This window comes from Hylaeus volcanicus, chromosome 3 (genome assembly GCF_026283585.1).
Source record: "Hylaeus volcanicus isolate JK05 chromosome 3, UHH_iyHylVolc1.0_haploid, whole genome shotgun sequence".
In the NCBI taxonomy this organism is placed as follows: domain Eukaryota; kingdom Metazoa; phylum Arthropoda; class Insecta; order Hymenoptera; family Colletidae; genus Hylaeus; species Hylaeus volcanicus.
Window position 1 is genome coordinate 23,599,092 of NC_071978.1, and position 20,822 is coordinate 23,619,913.

Genomic DNA, 20,822 nt, shown 5'->3' on the forward strand with positions numbered 1-20,822 from the left:
TAAGTGACACTTATCAAATTAGATGTGCTTAATTAATTGCAGCGCTTTCCATTGGGAAATAAGTTGACATAGTTGTTCAACGTTTATATTTATATCAATATTTAGTGAAGTGAAACTGTTTATCCAAATTTTTTTAAGGGACGCAAAAGTTTCACTTTTATAAACCTAAATTACCACCATAAAATTCTGCGTATGAAGGTTCACTCGAAAAGTAATTTTTCGGATTTTGTCCCACTGTAGTAAATCCGCCATTTTGAATTTCTAAATTTTGAGTTTAGATCTGGAATCAGCGACCCCAAAAACCCTTGTATACCAAGTTTCATCAAAATCGGTCGAGAGAAAAAAGAGATAGGTTAATTTCTTCCCTAAAGAATTTCGAGGGGGTTTTCCAACCAGGAAATACTACAATGTTTACTATTATGTCAAGGAATTTAGAGGGGTGGGCCATTCAGGAAATACTTCAATGTTTACTAGTATTTCTCGAAATTGCAACGGCCTTTCAAGGTCGCTGTGTCTGTCAGTCATTCATAATTGTCTATAAAATAAGAAACTTCGAGGTGTCATAGCTCAGCGAGGAATCGTTCGATTTGACTCTACCAAAATGCAAATTGAAGGGCGAAATATTTACAATCTAATAGACAGTTATTATCATTGTTATATTAGGTTCCTAACACCAAATACCATAAAACAATTACTTTTAAATTAATTTAGGGGGCTAGTATTAATTTATTTCGTCGATAGTTGAGATTTTAGAATAATCTGTTATTGAGAGTGTTAGAAACTGGTGTGAGAACATTAATTCATCACTTTAATATGACACAACTTCTCGCTATGCTGTCACAAGAACATCTCTCCCGATCAATTGATGGTTCACTGAGCGATAATTATAGACTCTCTGTATTAACACATCCAGTGAGACACTCTTTTGCAACGATGTTTCCAAATGATCACAATTATAATAATTATACAGCACGTAATAGGAAGGAGTTCAAGTGCTGAAACTTACTTCTTACATTCATGCTACTTTTTCTCTCTTCGTTTGTATTTTTCGGGGGCGTATTGTCGTTCGTAAAGAGTGCCGCAACGTCGCGACGCCGGTCGCCGCGAAACAGCGGGGAGCCTCGATTTCGAGTCGAAAGGACTCCTCGAATTGCGAAGTTGGCAGCGGCGAGCCGATAAACGAAGCGAGCGCGATCATTTTTGCGAGGATATCGCAGGATCCTAACTGCTCGCGCGACTCTTGGCTTTGGCACGATCTCGTCTCGCGATCGTTACGGGGTTGGTAGCATCGGGGGTGCTTGGCATAGCGCTTAAGCCGATAAAGGCGCCCGGAGATTGTTATAATAACTTTTCGAAGCGGCAGGCGCCCGTTGTAAATTGTCCCGATTGTTTTCGTGCGAAATCTTTGCTAAACTTTTTTTAGGAAGGGAAAACGGGGAAACAGTGTACTATTCACTGGGAAAGTAACGCGAAAGGCACGTTTCCAATTTTTATTCAACCCTTTACGAGGACAAAACTCGAGACACACGCTAGATTCGTCAGTTCAGGTTTAATTCAAGCAAAGACATAATTTCTATTTTTGTTTAATTCTGCTCGAATTTATACTCCTTTCCCGTAGAATAATATCTGGTCCTGAGGCGCTCTTATGGACGACGAGTTTTATCGCGAGAATTTTTTTAAAGATTGTTTTTTTAGGACTGATATTTCAGGACCCTCGGGATGAAAGTTTCATGCAAATACTTATTTCAGAATATCCGCGACTCTATTTTTATTCTCCGTGAATCGTATTCAATCTAGAATCTTTCTTTATGCGGACTTTTAATTTTATGAGAAAAGGAATTAAAAATGAGAAGATGAGGCGACAACGTAGTCGTCGCGATTGAATCTAGAGATTCGAGTATCTCGACGGATTAAATGTTCGACTGTAGGACAACTGGAAGAATAAACCGGCATCGCGGAAATTGAATTCCCTTTTTGGTCGTGGCTGGGCGGAATAATTACAAGAAGCGGACTCGAGCGAGAGCGCCATTACCTCGCTCGCCTCTGGCTGCCTTTGTGAACATTATTCGCTCGCTAAATATTGTACGCCGATGGTAAATAAGGGCTACTTCGTTGAAATCGGTTCCAGCGATGCTGGCCTACCGTGGACCGACTATTAGTGGCGAATCTCTTGAACGCGGAAAATGTCCCCTAATTGGCGGGAAATTAATAGGGCTGCATTATGGCCATTATGCAACACGCGCCGGGGAAGGAAGGATCGTGAAAGAAACATTGTGTCTAAGAACAGTGAGAGGACAATTAGCTTGGAATTGAACCTTGATAAATCTAAGAGAAATCTTTCAAGTTGCGGAGTTTTAATAAGTAATTTTAATTCGAAGAGGTATGTGAGAAGCAATTGGTTTGTTAAGATTCAAAATTCAGTAATGCGATTAATAGACTGCAGATATTCGTAGAAATTCTTACTATTGTATACACAGATAAAAAAACGATAAGGTAAATTAAGATATGTCTTGTTTTCTAGATATTATAACGTGCAAATTATTTTTTATATTTATTTTTATATTTACGTTTGTCATAGGCGCATGAGTATCCACAGTCTAATAGTCGATATATTTAAGTATTAGAGAATCAAAATATTTTCTTGGATTTTCGGAATACGATTGTTTCGATTTTTCGTGAATAAGAAATAGGATTTATGAGACTTTCTATCGATGTTCATTTATTATATACATACTTGCCATTTTGCTGCACTCCCCGCAAACAGAGCGAATTATAAATTTTAACTAAAGCTGAGAATCGATACCAATTCGACTTTAGACCCCTACAGCCAATGAAACGAAATGTACCATAACAGAAGTTGTATGAACCAAAAGGCATACACTACTGTCTAGCTTCGACTCGTCTTCGTTTTATTCCCTGAGGATTTGGGAAACGAATAAAGCTTCGACTTATCGAGGCTTTCAACTTAAAAAGATTCGAGTTATGGTTTCCAATTGTGCATACCCCAGGAAATGGAACGTCGATATCGCTTCCTGTAAACCAGTCCATATTTCCACTGTGGATATGGGAAGTATAAAATTTGCAAATAAAATTGTGAATTTTTTAGTGCCTTCCAACGAACGGGGGTTTATAAACAATACTAACTGCGTTTACTCGTGCTTTATTTCTCAGTGAACGTAAAATGCGCGATGGTATAATACACAATTTAATCGTACACGCCGATTCAAACGTCCGCGATACGTAGAAACATACAGACATGAAATTTTAGTGTTAGAGCGATTAAAACGTTACGAACAATAAATAACGGTGAATTTCCGTTCGGTCATGGACCAATAAACGAACCTCTTCGACGCGTTAAATACTGTTTAATCTTAAGCGTAATCTATGGTAATACTCCAACGAGAAATTCGGAACAGTCGAGTGCAATAGTTTATTATCATCGACAACACTTCTACGCAACAATACAGAAAATCTCTCAGCTCGATTCAAGATCACGAAATCTTACCAATAGCGACACTGTCATGACTTTCAGTACTTTCAATCATTAATATTAATTCGAGTAGCTAATGGAAAGATTTCTCTTGCCTTGTCTACAAGCTAATTGTAATAATTGATAAAATAATACCGATGAAATGAGAAGGAAATAAACGTTCGTATCTCGTAATCTCACGATCAGTGGTCTATGCGTGATAACAAGTTCACAGATTTTGTTAGAATTGTGTCCCGGCACGGACTATCGGATTGCCAGAAATATCGTTCGCGATATCACAGGCTTCATTGTCATTTTCTGTCGTCGACAGTGGAGGGTTTGGTCGCTTCAGCGCAGTCGAATCTTCTTCATCATGTTCAGAACGCTGGAGCCAGGCAGGGGACAGGTGGGGTAGAAATTGTGACATCCCTGACCTTCCACGCCGGATATCAGCTGACCCATGTGGGCTGCGAAGTGGTACCTCGAGGGCACTTCCGCCATTGTGTTCAAACTCGTGTCCCTGGAAAATATTCGAGAAATTTCTTTGGTTACATCTCTCTTTTAAAGCATACATATTTAATTCTATACAGTGCGGATCAACTGTTGCAAATTTAATATAATTTTTTTATTTCCAATCTATTAAAATGCGGTTTGCTCGCACGGATTAATTGCTGTATATGTTTAATCTTGTTTAACATACATTCGAAAAAGGTATTTTACACTCCGCGGAGTGTAATGTTTGTTACACAGCTGATTGGATGTGGTCGATTCGTCGTAATGAAAAAAACAAATAGGAGCCCGGTACAAATAACGTATTATTTGTGACGTTGACCGTAACCACTGACAGAATTAAACGTTGTGTATTATTTTGCACGGGTAGATTCACTCGACCGTATTTCCCAATGGAAATTCTACGATTACAATCGACGTTTCGGACGATTTTCAGCGCTGTTCGAATACCAATTTGAATTTTTAAACTTTCATCGCGAAATATCATCTGGACTGCTCGACGAGAAATAATACACGAGGGAGGGGCCGGTACATTTATTTTACATGCATCGATTCAATTGTTCAGCTCCGCTTACGAAACGCTGTATTAATTTATTATTGGAGTTCGGAGGTATAAAAGCAGAGTAAATAATTTTCAGCGAGCAATAAATTCAATTGAAATCTCAGTTCTAATTTCGATGAATCTGGTCATTGCGGGAACATTATACTTATAAGGGGACAGTGTTAGGGGATATTAAATATTAAATAGAGTGCAATGACTTCATTTTCATTTATCTGAATTACCATTTAACTTGAAGCTCGGTTATATTTTACTCTATTAATTTCCTAACTTTGATAGGCGTTTATATACATATTTCCCCGCGTTTTTTTATATTTTATTTGCGCTGAATGTTTATTTCTACTTTTACTCTCATCTTGGATGAAAGTACGAGATGCTATAGTTGCTATAGTTTTAGTATATTCATATAAAAATTATTAAAATTCATAACAGTGTAGTATATCTTTGCCAAGCAGAATTTTGCTCAATATTAATCCAAATAGAATTTCAAATTTAAGACTATTCGTTTCACACGCTCGTATAATGCTGCTCTAATAAGAAAGAGATACTAAATGGAGAAAGTAACAGTGCGTCGCATTTTCGTGAACGTTTACGTTTCCAGTTTCCACGTAAATCAACGTTTCGCAAACCTCGAATCGCGAGATAGATTTCGAAAGAGACGCGAGAATTGTCCCGTTGACGCCAATGGCGTGCCACGCACGAAATCAACTCCACTTTCGCAACGCTTGACCATGATAAACTGGTTGAGAGCACGGCATATAAGAACAGGCACAAGGAGAGTCGCCTTTTACTTTCGATATCGACGGCTGCCGGTAAATACGCGCGGTAGAATCCGGTTACGCTTGGCGAAACCGATTGAAAATTACACGGACACTTTTCTCCGTTACACTGTACATGGAAACCTCCGCGGTGTTCCTCGAGAAATTGCTGTAAAAATGAACAGACTTCCTTCCGGCGTCGCGGACGCCTTCGCGGTTCCACTCTCGGTCTTCCGGTATACTTTCGGTATACTTTAATCGCAGTCCACGATGTGGATCTAACGAATTACTTCAGTAATAGCGTGGTTACTGATTCGAAAATAAGTCATCCTAAAGAAATTAATTGGATTGGTAAGGTTTTCTGCCTGGCGATATTTTAAACGAAAGTGTTTTGTGTCCTTGATCATTTAGTATCGTTAGATAGTTCGCAGGTGGATCCTTCTTTCAGGATCAATTCCTCGAGATAGTATGAGCTGAAAAGTCCTTTTTCATTTTGCAATCCGAGGCTTCGTTGTCAAGATAGGAGCAGTTGAAGTTCTTACGCGCGAGAACCGTGATCAGCTGACTGGGATTTAAATGGCGCACACCGCGAGTCACGTCGGTGAACTTCAATCGCTTGTATCTAGGTAACGTAACTTCAGATTGAAAAATGGTAAAGGACTCTTCGCCTTCTTTCTTCGTCAGGAATCGATTGTGAGAAGAAGTTTCTTTCTTCCTACAATTCATTAACAGAAACAATATTCTCGTAATTAAATTCAACTTGGGGTACATCTTCAAGTTCAGTACTTTTTAATTCTTCTAACTATTTCGAGTCAATGATTCCTGTCGCTATCATCGATTCATACGCGATGGGAATACATAACTGACAATATAAGACCACCCCGAACACTTCGAGAAGCCACAGATTCCTCGTCCATGGTCCAGATTCTCGCCTCTAAAGTCACCGAAGACGCCATGACGCCATATAGCAATGAGCAGTTTCGTCACGCATGGCTCCCAAGGAAGACGTCTTCCTGCCGCAAAAAGGGAAGTCCCCCTGTTTCGGTCGTTTACGATCGTCGCGGGCCTGGGGAACTCCGAATAAACGCAAAACGGCTTCTTAGCTTTTCCATCTTGATCTGTTTAACCCGGAGCGATCCGCGATCCAATAAAAATCGGGCTCGCCGCTGGAAGCGGCGTTTACGCACGCATAAAAGTAAATATAAAGCTCGAATCCTTCCGGGACATTAACCGCGAGGAGTGGATCGCTCGCAGGACGATTCACCGCGACATCATCGCTCGTTGCTTGGTTTCTTTCACCTTCTCGACCCTCCTCGTCCCCCGACAGTCTCTTCGACAGAGCACTCGGAACCAATAACAGGGGAGATTTTTCGGTTCGATTGGCCCGTGAGTCCGCTATCCGATCGTCTAATTTGCGATGAATTTGCTCGGTTTGTGGAGTATAAAGCTCCGAAGGAAGATTCCGATTCGAGTAATGCTGTCGAGGTGAGCTTTATACTTTGGTGCTCTGGTCCACTGTATGAGGGATTATTTAGCTGGTGGACTAGGTAAAATAAAATACTAAAAATTGTATTTAAGAATCTTGAATGATGAATATTAAATAAATCCTCGGCATAGTAGGAGCCTTTCAGGTATTTTATCAGGAGTTCTCATTGCTCTCAGCCCTGGCGTAAAGATTCCAAAGAGGGCAAGCATCTACTGTAATTTTGTTGATAATAATATTTATTTTAGTATCACCTGACCATTCACACCAGATAGTTCTTTCTTATTGAGAAATTAATTCAGATAATATGACTCAATTCTTTCTCAAACAGTCCCCTATTAATCCATGACATCGCTAACATAAAAATTCATATCAAGCATTACCTAAGCTCTAATCAATTTTAGTATAATCTCGTTTCTACTTCACGCAATTCGAGCGACATGCTCCGAATTAGGTAATTACCACATTCGTCATGGAATAATCGAGGAAACGCGCATCAATGGCGACGAACGGTTATATTTACGGCTTCGAGGCAGTGATTGGCTGAATTCGATTGACCGTTCCGCGCAAATAATTTCGTATATTGTACTATCGCGTCTCTGTGTTTCAATTCGAATTCGTATTCCGCGAAATCATATTCATCATCGTTAGTTCCATTTACTCTTTCCGGATTGACTAAGAGCGCTGTCATTAAATCATCGTTAATTATTGCGCAATGAAATTCAAATATTACCTAAACCAATTCCTCTTCGCCTTTAAATAAACGAGTTGCCGATAATAACTCATCGACGGTGTGGAGCATGGGTTTCGTCAGATGCTCGCAAATTTAGTAATGAACGTACGCGAATAAATTTTAATAAAATACCCCCCCTTATCATCAAAGTAAACTTTGCAATATTATAATAATTTGTCATGATGGTATCGTTTCCTCTCAATATTAATTAATTAATAAATTGGTAAACCCGAGTAACGTCTACGAATAAAGTCATTGTTCACCTGGCGAACAATACGGTTTCCTGAGGCATTGATATTTTCAACAGACAAATTTATCCGTTAATTAATTACAAGAAGGAGAAGAAACACACTGTCTGCTGGGATACGGTGGTTAATTGCTGCCAATTAAACATGACGCTGAACGAAATTCACCTTTTCAATCGTCACGAAAAAGGCGGAAGCACCGCGTATAATTTCACGAGTTGAACAGAAACTGCGAGGTCGTGGTTGCGACTGCGAATTAATCGTTAAGAGACCGCTGTAATTTAAAGCGATAATTAAACTGGGAAATGTTGAGAACACCGAAAACGAGAGGAAATAGAGAAACAAGGGAAAGCGAGCATGCCCATTTACACCTGTAAATCTTTTCGTGTTCTAATCGTAAAAGACACGCTTTAACCTAAATCTCGGTTCTTCAGTTTCTTCGGAACAAACAAACCAGCTAACGCTACTTTCGCTATGTTTTACTTCCTATCTTCCACCTGTTACCCAAAAATTCGTGTTCGTATAATTTCGCCAATGTTTGGCGTGACGCAACTCGAGATACCGTTGTTTTAATGATTGCTTATACGAGCCAGACTAAAGTAATCGGTTGCGATCCTCGCCGAGGAATTCGACGGTTCGAGAGGAGACGGGGCGCGTCGTGCGGCACGCGTGGCTCCGGGCGTTGTAGAAAGTCGGAAGATTGAATAACCCGTGAAAAGGAAAGTGGAGATCGTTACGATGCCATGGCCTCGCACGGACAACGTGGCGTTCCGTTTTCGGAGTGGTCGCTTACATAAGAACAGACGAACTTTCACGTTGTACTCCGACCTCATGCTCGCCTGGGCGCCATCGACTCCTTAATGGCCGGAAATAGCAACGGAGGCGGGCAAATAAATTCGAAGCGTCGGTTTGCTCGTCGCTGATGCATCGAAGCGTTCCTGCACTTCCTTGACGCGAGAAAGATCCGTAGGAATGTTTATATCTCTCACTTTCTAGGCACGGGAATACTTTTCCAGGTTCGTTTACTTTACATTCGGAATCCTGCTACGTTGATTATTTGTATTAATAATTAGAGAACTCGGTAATGAACTATCTACAAAATTATGGCACTGAGTTATAAAGAGAAATTGGACCTTCGTTACAGTTCCATGCTGCTATCTGTTAATGAAATTCACACATACGTCACTCTGGTTTTATAAAACATCCTATCAGTTATGCGCTTTAGGGCATGACTCAATTTTAAAAAAAATATTACTTAAGCTACTCTGGTTCCCGAAGCCACATATATGTATATTCGTACCCTCTATGTCTATTAAACAAATTTTATGAAATTAAATGATGGATTTGACGTTACCAAATAAATTTTCTATAATAAATACCTACGTAAATCAATTTTACGTGTGTATGTATCTATAACGAAAAATTTATTTGGAACCATCAAACCTGTCATTTAATTTAGACAAACTTCTTTGATAAATACAGAGAGTACGAATATTTATAGGATTGACTCTATATTCATGTATTTCTTCTTGATTTTCCTCGATGGATGTTCTGATTTCAATTATCATCTGTCGTTGAATAGTAGTGCAGATGATTGGAGAATTGAATAGTATCGAAATAATAATGAATTAATTTTTCATATTCGTACTGCATATATTCACGTTTGGATGTTTACGTATCTTTCTATTTTTTCATTGAACTAACAAGAAAATATTCTGTTCCTCTAACAAACATATTGCCATTTCTAATTACTTCATCTTTCCTTTTAGATCGATTTCTTTTTCACACTGTCCTCCCTCATGTTGAAACAATGGAGGCTCGACACGTTTAAAATGTATTCACACAAGCTCGATTACAAGACCTAACGTGCCGGCACAAAATGGCGACCTGAAGCGAGTATTCCCGTTACCAGACGACTCGATTTAGGGAACGTTCTTTTTTTTCCCCCCGTTTAACGTTTCTCACTTTCCGTCCACTTCACGTTTTCCCACCAATTAAATTCGCCCCGATGCGGGCACCGAAAAAAGTTTCGAATTTTTTAAATAGCGCCAACTCTCCGGCAACATTCGAACCGCGAGCGCATTTAAATTCGCCCGGTTGCAGTAGTTCGCCTTTCCTTACTAATGAAATTTTTTCCCGTGGCAAAGCAGAGGTAACAATTTCGGCCTTCTAGATACGGGGATCCTCGAGTAGCGTTTCAATTAAGCCTGCGTTTAAATTCGCCGGCTTGTAAATTGCATTTTCCTGACCGATACGTGCCGCGTTTCCACCGATTCCCGCTTGGCAAACTTTCCGCTCCTGTCTTTTTCTGGTCGAAAATGACAGAAGGGAGGCTGAAGTCGTCGAGGAATATTTGTGAACGTATTGATGTCTGCATTACGAAGCAAAATGAAAGGCTCGTCGACCAGGGCCGTGTCGAGGCAGGAGTCGAAGATACAGTTTAGGACGCGATGCTTGGTAATAAAACAAAATATAATTTTGATGAAATATTTAATTATTTTAAAGCACGTAATTTCGAGGGTAGAAGACGATAAAATTTCATATATATATCATGGGACTCCTTACTTTTACAAATTACATACGCAAAGTCTCAAAGGAGTCTCCAAAGTCTAAAGCACTAAACACCAATCTTCATCGTAATTTAAAATTATTTATTCATGCTTCGACCCCTAGTTCATATCGAGAGTCACTTTCAGAATTCTCAAAGGATAGATCATATAAAATTTCTAAACAATGTACAGATATCAAACCCACTAAAATTACTATAAAGCACATCCTTATCAAAGGACACTATTATCCATAAAAATTTGCGAATTTCGTCCGTATGTGAATATATGCAACTGGGGGAGGTGTAGCGAAATATCAAAGCACGCCTCTGTCCTCGTTGAATCGATTCGGGGTTCTATAAAATCCCTGCAGCCCCCCGTCAATCGAATAACGGTATAGCAACATCCCAGCTAGCGCGGAATAGCGGCGCACGAAACGAACGATTGGACGTCGAAAATCGCGGCGAGATTTCGCAGAGCACAAATAAACCGATTCGATTCGCCGCTCGGCAACGGACGAGTCAATATTTGGCCGGTTTAACATAACTTTGCTTTTAATCGGGAAGCAAAACGGCCACCGATGACCGCGCGACCAGCTCGCCGCATTATCCAAATAATATGGCGAGCCGGCGTGAATCAGCGTTGCTTCGCGATCGTAAACGAAAATTGCGAGATACGCGGCCGTACGATATCCGTGGACGTACAATTTCAGCGAGCACGGCCGTCGCGACGCTTCGGCGGCCCTCGTTGCTCGGATGGTGCACGAAATCGACGTTTCCATTGGACGGAATAGGGGAATTTCGAAGGACTTCTTTGTTGGTATTTTGTTCCTATTTTTTGTTGGCTATATTTCGTGGATTCGGTACATTTTTTAAGGACCATTACGTTGTAGTTGCAAGTTAGTTAACTTGAGTTCCTTTTTAATGGAAAATAAATCCAATGCTTGTGGCAATTCGGTATCTAATTGAGTAATTATTGAAGTGATTTTGGTTACAAACTTATATAATTTATTCACTTTTTGTAATAAACATAAATATAACGCACGAGAAGAAAATGTTTCGTAATAGAATACTTGAAGTGAACCAAGTAACTATTCAACTATGGCTTAAAATCAAGCAAGATTTATTTGAACCATTTTCGTCTATCGCCAAAAGTATACAAATAAATTGTCTGGGTTAGGTTCTTAAATGCTTCATCATGTTTTAACCCTTTGCTGTTCTACGTCAAAGGGTAAGTTTCACTTGAATATATACATTCTACATAAATAGAGTCACAAAATACACTCAAATAAAATTCCTCCGAAATAGCCCCAGAAGAAGACAAGGCATCGTCAAATGCCCTAAATACCAACCCTATCGCGCAATGCTTTCCTCGGACCTGTCTGAAGAAACCAATTCGTTAAAGTAGGCCATTCGTTTTTTTATGCAGTTACCAAAGATCAGGTTTGTTTCATACAGGTTTTTTTGCGCTGTGATGCAAGATATCTTTGTCGTTGCGAGAACATTGACATTTCGAGAATCGAGCTTTTACGTCCGTCGCGGCCAGTGACGATCGAAAGTCGAAAGTGAAAGTGGCGAGCCAACGTTAGAGCGATGAAAGTGGACGACGTACGTCTCGCGTCACGGCAAAAGTCCCCATCTCCTCGAAACCGCTGGATCATCGTGAGTTTCCGTACGATCGCGTCGATCATTCGCCTCCCCCGGAAAGCATCGTAAACACTTAACGGCATAATTGCTCTACCTTCGTTATGCTCCGTCGTTCGTTTCTTTCGTGTAGCCGAAGGCGAAACGGTACACCGAATTGTCTCGTAAATTTCGAAATCTCCGGTACAGAGAGGAACAGGACTAACAGGTTTCGATTGTTAACGAGTGGCTGAATTGTGATTATCAGAGCCGGGATTCTTCGTTAGTTACGGTTGGGGAGAGCACACGACGGAATATTTTATTCCGTTAACGGCTTCGTCTCGAAGAACGCGGTTCGGAAGGACAAAGTTATAGGTTTCGGAGGCATTAGAACTTCCTGCGGTGGAATCGATGTAGAAACTTTCGAATGATATCGTAATTGATGCTTGTCAGGTGGAGAAAGAAATATAGGATTGTAAATAAGAATAATATAGGTTCTGACAGGAGTATAGTTTTAGGTTTTATTTTTGCCGTGTAAAATAATTATGCTTCTTCAAGCATTGTAAAATTTCTTTATAATTTTTCTAAAGACCAGACTTCTAGGCAAGACCATACAATAACTTTATCCCATTCAACTTCAATTATTACAAATCTGTGTTGTTTTAAACGAATCCTACTTTTTCAAGACCTCCCTCTAAATATTTATTTTTGTTGCCAAACATTTTAAACATTTCGACTTCGATATTAACTCTACGTAAAACTGGACACTTCAATAGGCATCTCAGAATTTAAATCAGATTTTTTTTTAGCCCTTTCAATAATCAACATTTAGCCTCGAAATGAAGGACATGTAATGCCGGCGGTACCCGCGAATAACAAGTGTGTGGGGGGAGGGTTCATAATCCTTTGTATCGGTTTGCGAAGCAACGAACCGACATTGAGACGCGTAGCGTCAGTCTCGACCTAGACGTCGTACCGTAAACACTCGATAATTGATTCTGTGTTACCTCTAAAATTCAGTTTTCGAGTTCGTTCTCCAGAAACTGCCCGTAAAACGGACGTGCACTGTTGCTTAGTTTCTACGTATCTAATTAATCAGTCAACGTAAACATTCCTCGAGTTAAAGTTCTTAATCTTTGAAATCTTTAAAATCTTTAATCTTGAAATTTAATTACATCGCGTTATAATATTCATAATCTCGTCATTAGTCGAGACTTCCTCCAACGAATGATATTACCTCCCATCGTCGAGCATGATGTCACAAGGATAACGAGTAAGTGCAAGTCATGATTTACCTGATCAAGTTCAGCAGCGATCGCTCCATCTCGCTCAGCTGATCCTGATGAACGAACGAGGTCAGTTCGCATATAAGCTTGGGCAGGCAAGCAGTCTTGATCGTCGTCATCATCCGCGCCCGTCGCATGAGCGCTGCAAAGTGATCGACAAACGTGAGTGGTTGATTGTTGATACAGATAATCACGACGTAAGCGAGCATAATTTGTTTGCCCACGAACGTCCACTAGAATGCATATCAATTTTTTCTGTCTGATAAATTCATAGCGGAGAATAACTTAGAACCCTGATTAGGCTAGAAGAATTAATTTTCTATGCATATATTTTCTTGTTTTATCAATTTTTAAAGATCAGACTTTTAGACATAGTTGTATCGCTAGACTATTGATGTTTAAATTCATATTTTTACTGATTCGGATGAAGAATTGAGATTTAAATGAAGGTATGACTTATCTTCTAAACCATTTATCGTTCATATTTTGTATATTCATCCATTCTCACGTTCTCTCACGTCTTCACCTGGCATAAACGCATAAACATCCGTAGTCTATGTATCACTTATACCGAGGAGGCTCACCAACAGTCAAAGTATGTTTATTCACGTTACAATTAGCGACACCCTTTCGCGTAGTTCTGCAAGCGATACTTGTTATTAGCATGACTATTTATGAGCACGTGTGTCGTGACGTTTCACCAAGCGAGCTCTACGAAACTACCAAGAGATTTCTCATCTTAAGAAACACTCAATCGACCACTGAACCTTGCAAAGCACCCTAACGCAACCGAATGCTCCTTTCTAAGCTTTCACGAGCTTTCGACATCGATCGATCCCGAACGAGCTATCCACGCGTTCTAGTCTAGGAATTTGCGACAGTGATCGAATAACTCTTTAATTAATTTCCACGGGAGGAGAATAATTCAATTGCGCGATCAAAGAGTAAAGCTCTTTTGTTTCAATTAGACTCAATTACACGTGTAAATTCACGTGGAACTTTTTCGAACAAGAGCCCTGTTTCAATTTAATTTTACAGTTTTCTACAACTCTACGTTCGTGGAGCGACGTTTGAACATTTTTTCCTCTCCCGCTACCAGATGATGAAATTAAGCCACCGTGCTGTGTTTTGCGAGAACACAGAACTTCTATGCGGACGCGAAATTCTATGACTCGGCGAGTTTAATGGGAGCCTCGAGGCGATAGGTCGAGTGTGGATGGACTGCGGATTATCGTTTAATGTAGCTTAGGTAACGGTGTCATCTGATATCGTTAAAAAGAACGAGGATGACTGTATAGACTTCAGTGTCCTGGACTTTTTCTAAGTTAGTTAGAATTTGAGCGTCAGTAGTTATGCTGAAACCGGTGTCATAGGATATTTTGTTCGCCACACGAATATATGTGACTTAATTCTTTTTAAGTAGTTGTTTATGTTCAGGCCACGTGGAGAGTGGAATAGAGACGTGAGAATTGATTGAATCTCTTGGAAGTCCAAAAGTAGTTAATCGTTTCGTTGCATCCATTTAAGTATAGCACTCCAGCTTGACCCAATCACGAATAATGTGTGAGCAAACAGATCTTCGGGTTACGTGACCATGCGCCATTAAAAAACCAACACTACAATGTCACTGAAACGACTGTGTCTAGATCTCTCTAATCCGATTCGTGTCTTGTGGAATTTTTCTCAGCGTTTCCGTTACAGCTGATCCTCCGCCACAATTGCGCAAGGATCGTGACACAAGTATGCTCGTTAATGTTTACGATCGTCGTCGCATAAATGCATGGTCGAGAAGCACTAAAGGTTCACGAAACCGCTCTACAAGTGCTGAAACTTTTCGAAACGAACTAAACGCGACTGATCGACGATCGTTCGAAGACTTTGTGCCATTTAACGAACAAGTAACGGAAGGTTTACATCAGTCAAATATTAATTAAACGCGCGCCTGGAATCACGTCTTCGGAAAAGTCCACAGAAGTCGAGGTCGACTGCTCGCGCACTAATTGGCCGGGGGAAAGCAAGCGCGGATGTTTGCGCAGAATGTTGGCTAACCTGTCCAGTTACTTTCGATGAGGATCTTGGATTCTTGGAGCACATGTTCGACCAACTAGATCAATCTACTTTCTTTGACTTGATGCGATGAAAAAATTAAAAATTACGCGTAGTCTCGTATTGTACGGAGTGAAAGGAATGCGTCTGAGTTAAAGTATAATCGACCGCGAGCTGCGTTTTTATTATACCGATGACATTAGTCGTTATGCATTGACATATGATGCAATCGTAAACACGCTACTCGTTGTCGGACGCAATTAATATGCATTGCTCGTGGAAGTGAGGAAACGTAAACACGCGTGGCATAAATAAACGCAGTTTGTTAACAAACATTCTCGTCAAATATTTGGGTACCCCAGTACAGTAGGTAGAGACTGTGCTTGACCTAAAATGTGATGCGGAATTTATACGTAAATCGTGTGATTCAAACAAGTCAGGTTTATATCAAAGAGAAAAACTTACACGCTTTCAATATTTTAATAAGATTAAGAATAAGATTATACTACTAATTAAAGAATGCTCGCTACACATCTCACTTGTTCGAGGCTTTCAAAGACCATACAACTGTTGCACAACATCTTAGACTCAAGAAAGGCAAATAGATCTTTGAAAGACAAATAAAGAGAAATATGGAAGTTATGTAAGGAAGAACTGCAGAACAAATAACGTTCAACAATGAATATATTGCTACGAGTGGGTCATATGTTAATAGGCTTCGTATTTTCAGTTTTATTCGTAGCTTTAGTCGAACCACAAGTGACTTGTATGATTTTTATTAGTTGAATTCAAACTACACCTTATAGGAATCGTTAAACCTAACCTTTTCCTAAGACTCCAATCGTGAAGACTAGATTCAGGGGCATCCCCTAGGTATTCGCTTTATATATTTCACACAAACGTCAATAACCTGTAGGGGTCATTAGACCTTACACTCTTCTAAAATTCCAATCACTAATTCTCTAAGTCTCTAAGTCTTACTCAGGGGGATGCCTTCAGCTGTTCACTTTAGTGACCTAATTCGAACGACCACAACGTCTACGAGTCATTATACTTATCATTCGTTTAGAATTTCAATCACTAAACCTTAGTTTCATTCAGGGTACTAGTTATTCACTTTACTGGCATAATGCAAACAACTACAACTTGTAGAAGTCTCTAGACCTCACCATCTTCTAAAATTCCAATCACTGAACCTTGCTTTCATTCAGGAGCCTAGCTCTTCACGTTCCAGACAAAATCCAAACGACTACAACTTCTAGAAGTCACTAGACCTCGCTATCTTCTAAAATTCCAATCACTGAACCTTGCTTTCATTCAGGAGCTTATCTCTTCACTTTACAGACAAAACCCAAACGACTACAACTTCTAGGAGTCACTAGACCTCGCTATCTTCTAAAATTCAAATCACTGAACCTTGCTTTCATTCAGGAGCTTATCTCTTCACTTTACAGACAAAACCCAAACGACTACAACTTCTAGGAGTCACTAGACTTCACCATCTTCCTAAATTCCAATCACCAAACTTGAGTCCCATTCAGGCCCACCCCCTCGTCACTTTACACACGCGACAGTCACTATATTTCCATAGTAATGTTAAATTTCCCACGTTTTCCCAGTATCACCAGCTTGCTACCAATTTCTCCCTTACCGATTTCTCTGTCATCTTTCTGCACCGATGTCGCCAGTGTCTTGTCGCGTGACGTTTCCATGGGTGGGCCCACGGGTCCTTTCGCGGGCTCGGTATAGTTTTTCACGGCGGGTCTACCGAATATGGTGGCGATCAGGTAACTGTAGTCCCCGGCGAACACCAGGAACATCCCTAGGAATATCACCAGACGGACCGTGCTCGTGTCCATGACCATGCCGTGGCGTCCTTGGCGGCGTTGTAGACGTCGCGTCCGCACCGATCGACGATCCTCGATTCACTGGCGGCCTCCTGGCCGATTCAGGGACGGGATCGGGACGACGGGACTGGATCTGGCTTTTGAACTTTAATCCTCGACGAGCCTCGGCCGACACCACACCTACACGCATGAATAGGTGCAATTAACGGAACTGCCTTGTCACGGTCGCACCGGCGTGTCGCGGTTCGATTTAAATTAGACGCCGTGTATAGCGCGAACGGTATCGAGCCGATTTAATTACGAGCTGATCGAACGAGGTTACAGCGTTCTGGTTTTATCTGGGGAATCTCTGAGGGACCTGTGGTGCTGAGAGTCGAATAAGCAAACAAACATGGCGAATGTGGCATTTGGACAGGATAGAAGGTGCAGGAAGTGCGATTTCGAAGGGTGATGGGGACACCTGAGTAGGGTTTGAAGGTTTTTTCAGAGAATTGGTTAATTGAAGAGGGAGTTAGGAAATGAGGTCTCGTTTAGGACGTAATTGCAAGGAAGTTTAGGCTTCTTCGTTTACAGATTGTTTATATATGTGGAAGGCACTCAGAATATCTTGTCTTGGTTACATGAAGTTTTGTTTTTTTTTGAGATATATATTATTCAAAGGATTTTTATGATTGGACTGTGGAATACGCGCACTTGTATGCAAAGTATATGCAAATGTATGCAAATTGCTATTTACATGCACGTAAGACGTTTAAATTTTTGCGAAAGTCAGAAATGAAATTTAGATCACTGGAATCTTCAGAGCATGAAACAGATTTCTAGCCGAGTCTCATTGTTGCGTTGGAACTCCATCTAATCGGAATATGTATTTGCATAAACATCCGCAGTATATTCGTGACTAGGCGATTCTCAAGGAACGTATTAAGTGGCTGTACAACATCGACAAATTTCCTTGTTTACATTATACTTCGACCGTTAGAAGAAGAGTGGTTTCGATCGACACTAAGCTCATTGTTTCAACTTCAGTTGTGGCATTTCTCTAAACCTTTGAAATCCATCGTGCCAGTCCGTCAACTCGACTCATTACTTTATTTCTTCTTGGTTAGTGCAATATTTTCGATAGAATTGGTTTCGTAGCCATTCTAAGTTTATTGAGAAGTAATTAATTCACAAAAAGAAAAATTACAGAAAATGTTTACAATGTTCGAGACACTTTTATCTACATAAAGAGACAAGCGTATATTCAAATTTATGTTTGTCTAAGTCCCTAGTTAATTCTAATAGATCTTAGCTTACGAAAACATCACTTCATTAATGGAAATCTGATGAGAACATAAGTCTACTATTATAGATCAGCAGACTTCTAATTTCCTATGGAAATATGAGAAACACTACCGAAGAATATTTGGAATTCTACTCCGAAAATACAGAAGAGCCAATTTTGATTCCAACGCTATGCACGAGGACCGATTTCCAATTCGCCCATTTGCATTCTACAGTGGATATGCTCGAAGAGCCGTTACGCAAAAATTCGCAAGGAGAATACCCGAGTTGCGCAATAGCCTGACAGGTGTACCGCCTTAACCTAATTTCCTCGAATGTACGAAACACGTTGGATGTACCGAGACAATACGTACTCGTGAGAAGCATCGACCATGCGCCGTACCCTCGAACGGAAAAGACCGTGTGCTCTCAGCCAGAAGAAGATCGCTGCGAAACACGACTTTCGATCTCCGTTCACTTCCACTTTCTTCGACCAGCACCGGAATATCGAGCGATCTCAAAGAACGAACCGTTCCACGCTTACAGCCATAACCGAAGATCGTGAAGCAACCTAGGATCGAATTTAACCTCGTTCGACGAAAGGGCGCTCGATAAAAATCCGTTCCAGGATTTCACGCTTCCAGTGTTCCAAGATTTCACCAATTTCAAACGATCCCAACTATTGTACTCGATCGTAGAATTTTTCTGACACACTTTTCAAAGATCTTCGGGCTGCTCGTTGGAGCATGAAATCACTAGCACTGACACAGTGGTAATCCAAGGGAAGTCGATTGGAACAGGTGGATGATACACCTGTGGATCATACAGCGGGTGCTAAGATTGGTGGCCCGAACTCTGGGTATAGTACACGTCGAGATTTGGAAAAGTGTTGAACGTGGATATAGAAATCGAGAATTATAAGAAATTGTCAGGTGTTTTTCATTTACGTGAGCGAGAATTCTGGGTTTTTTCCCTCGTCGACGAGGAAAAGTTTTGAGATATTGTAGCAATCACTGGCGACGAGGAAACTTCAGATAACTGCCTTAAAATAGATATGCCATTTCTCGTTCTCTTCGGGCCAGTTGCGTATCGTCATGTGGACTATGAAGTTATGACAAAATAATTATGCAACGTAGATAACAAAATTTAAAATGATACACAGTATTTCCAGTCACATTCTGAGATATATTAGTCCACATTCAGTCAGAACTTTGCGCCAGAAAAAATTATTCTATATCAATAAATGTCACCACAATTTAAGAAACACTCCTATACGGTCTAAATTTCAAATTCAGTTACATCAAATCTCAGCTAACTAAACGAAGCCTGCTTTATATACCCAATGTAAACATTTCAACGCATTAGAATCGCGAATCGGAAACCGTTGATTTCTAGACGAATGTTTACCAGCACTCCTTGCTTACTTGGACGAGTACATACCCAAAGATTGAACCATATATCTCAGCACACCGTATATAGATCGGAAAATGGAGTTCGATAAAGATTCACTATGTTCGACGTACGTTTTCGCGACGAGCGCGTCCCGACGGAGGAATTCACCGACGCTGCTACGGCCTACCGTCGTCGTGGAATGACTGTGAATGATTCGAAACCACGGCGGCGAACCTAACGAGTTGTCAGTGAAAGTTGGACACTCGCCCGCTACTCGCCGCGATTCGATCGCTCGATCTGGCGTGCCGCGCCTTCCTCTCTCGTAAAGCGTGCCGCTCTGGCTTGGAACTGGTGCAAACTCGAGTGGAAAATCCTTGGCGAACTATTTCTTAAACCAAAGGAATTCGGGGATAATTAATTTCCAGACCTGAATGGGATGGTACTTACTTTATGCTATGATTCTGTACGAAGATCGTGTTTGGAACCTTTGAATTTCATAATTGGATTTACAGAATTAATGCGTGAATAGAATTTGCTGAAAACAATGGAAGCATGTAATTATCTCTTTGGAGTAGCATGCTGCGATTGGAAATTATAAAGATTTAATTGTCGAGAATTATAAAGATGTCTGTACGATGCTTGTATGTATCTTGAATGTTAGAATCGAATTTATCATGGTAGTACTCGAGTAGAATTAAATTAATATAAGAAAGGATGCAATTACCTCTTTGAAGTAAGATAGCACGATTAAAAATGAAACAGATTTTTAGAGGACGTCAACATAAATTTTAAAGAACGGACAATATAAATTTCACCCTGCGCCAAACTAGCTTTGCAAAATGGATGGACATTAAAAATAGATTTTTTTCTGTCTTAGACGTCCTTCAATTCCAATTTAATTATTCTAAAAGCCACCGAGTACAGAATTGTCCATTTTACCCAGAGAGGATTATTTTCTGACAGAGTTTCTCTCCTTACCAGACAAAGTCGAGTAGCCTCCAGGATCTACAACGTGGCTGGAACAAAGAGAATTTTTTCGTAGCAACCAGTTTCCTCAAGGACA

The 20,822-nt window shown here is 40.4% G+C and overlaps 1 protein-coding gene across 5 annotated transcripts; it reads right to left on the reverse strand.

Annotated features, from left to right (window-relative positions):
• Window positions 1-3,145: 3,145 nt before the first annotated feature.
• Window positions 3,146-20,048, reverse strand: LOC128873646 (uncharacterized). Of its 5 annotated transcripts, XM_054117345.1 has the most exons (6): window positions 19,808-19,998; window positions 19,315-19,468; window positions 18,742-19,180; window positions 16,909-17,284; window positions 13,221-13,353; window positions 3,146-3,989 (listed from the first exon to the last, which is right to left on the reverse strand). In XM_054117345.1, the coding sequence occupies exons 4-6, from the start codon at window positions 17,120-17,122 to the stop codon at window positions 3,818-3,820; spliced, it is 519 nt and encodes a 172-aa protein (XP_053973320.1). In that variant the 5' UTR covers window positions 17,123-17,284; window positions 18,742-19,180; window positions 19,315-19,468; window positions 19,808-19,998; the 3' UTR covers window positions 3,146-3,817. The 5 variants fall into 5 exon arrangements, with proteins under 5 accessions (XP_053973320.1, XP_053973319.1, XP_053973318.1 ...); XM_054117344.1 differs by lacking the exon at window positions 19,315-19,468; XM_054117343.1 differs by having other exon boundaries at window positions 18,742-19,468.
• Window positions 20,049-20,822: the final 774 nt, after the last annotated feature.

Bases quoted from the DNA above. Each gene is read 5' to 3' on its own strand.
- LOC128873646 (XM_054117346.1), bottom strand. From the start codon at position 17,122: ATGGTCATGGACACGAGCACGGTCCGTCTGGTGATATTCCTAGGGATG. The intron at 13,354-16,908 runs GTAAGGGAGAAA...ATCACTTTGCAG, and splicing joins GAAAGATGACAGAGAAATCG to CGCTCATGCGACGGGCGCGG. The intron at 3,990-13,220 runs GTAAATCATGAC...AATATTTTCCAG, and splicing joins TCGCTGCTGAACTTGATCAG to GGACACGAGTTTGAACACAA.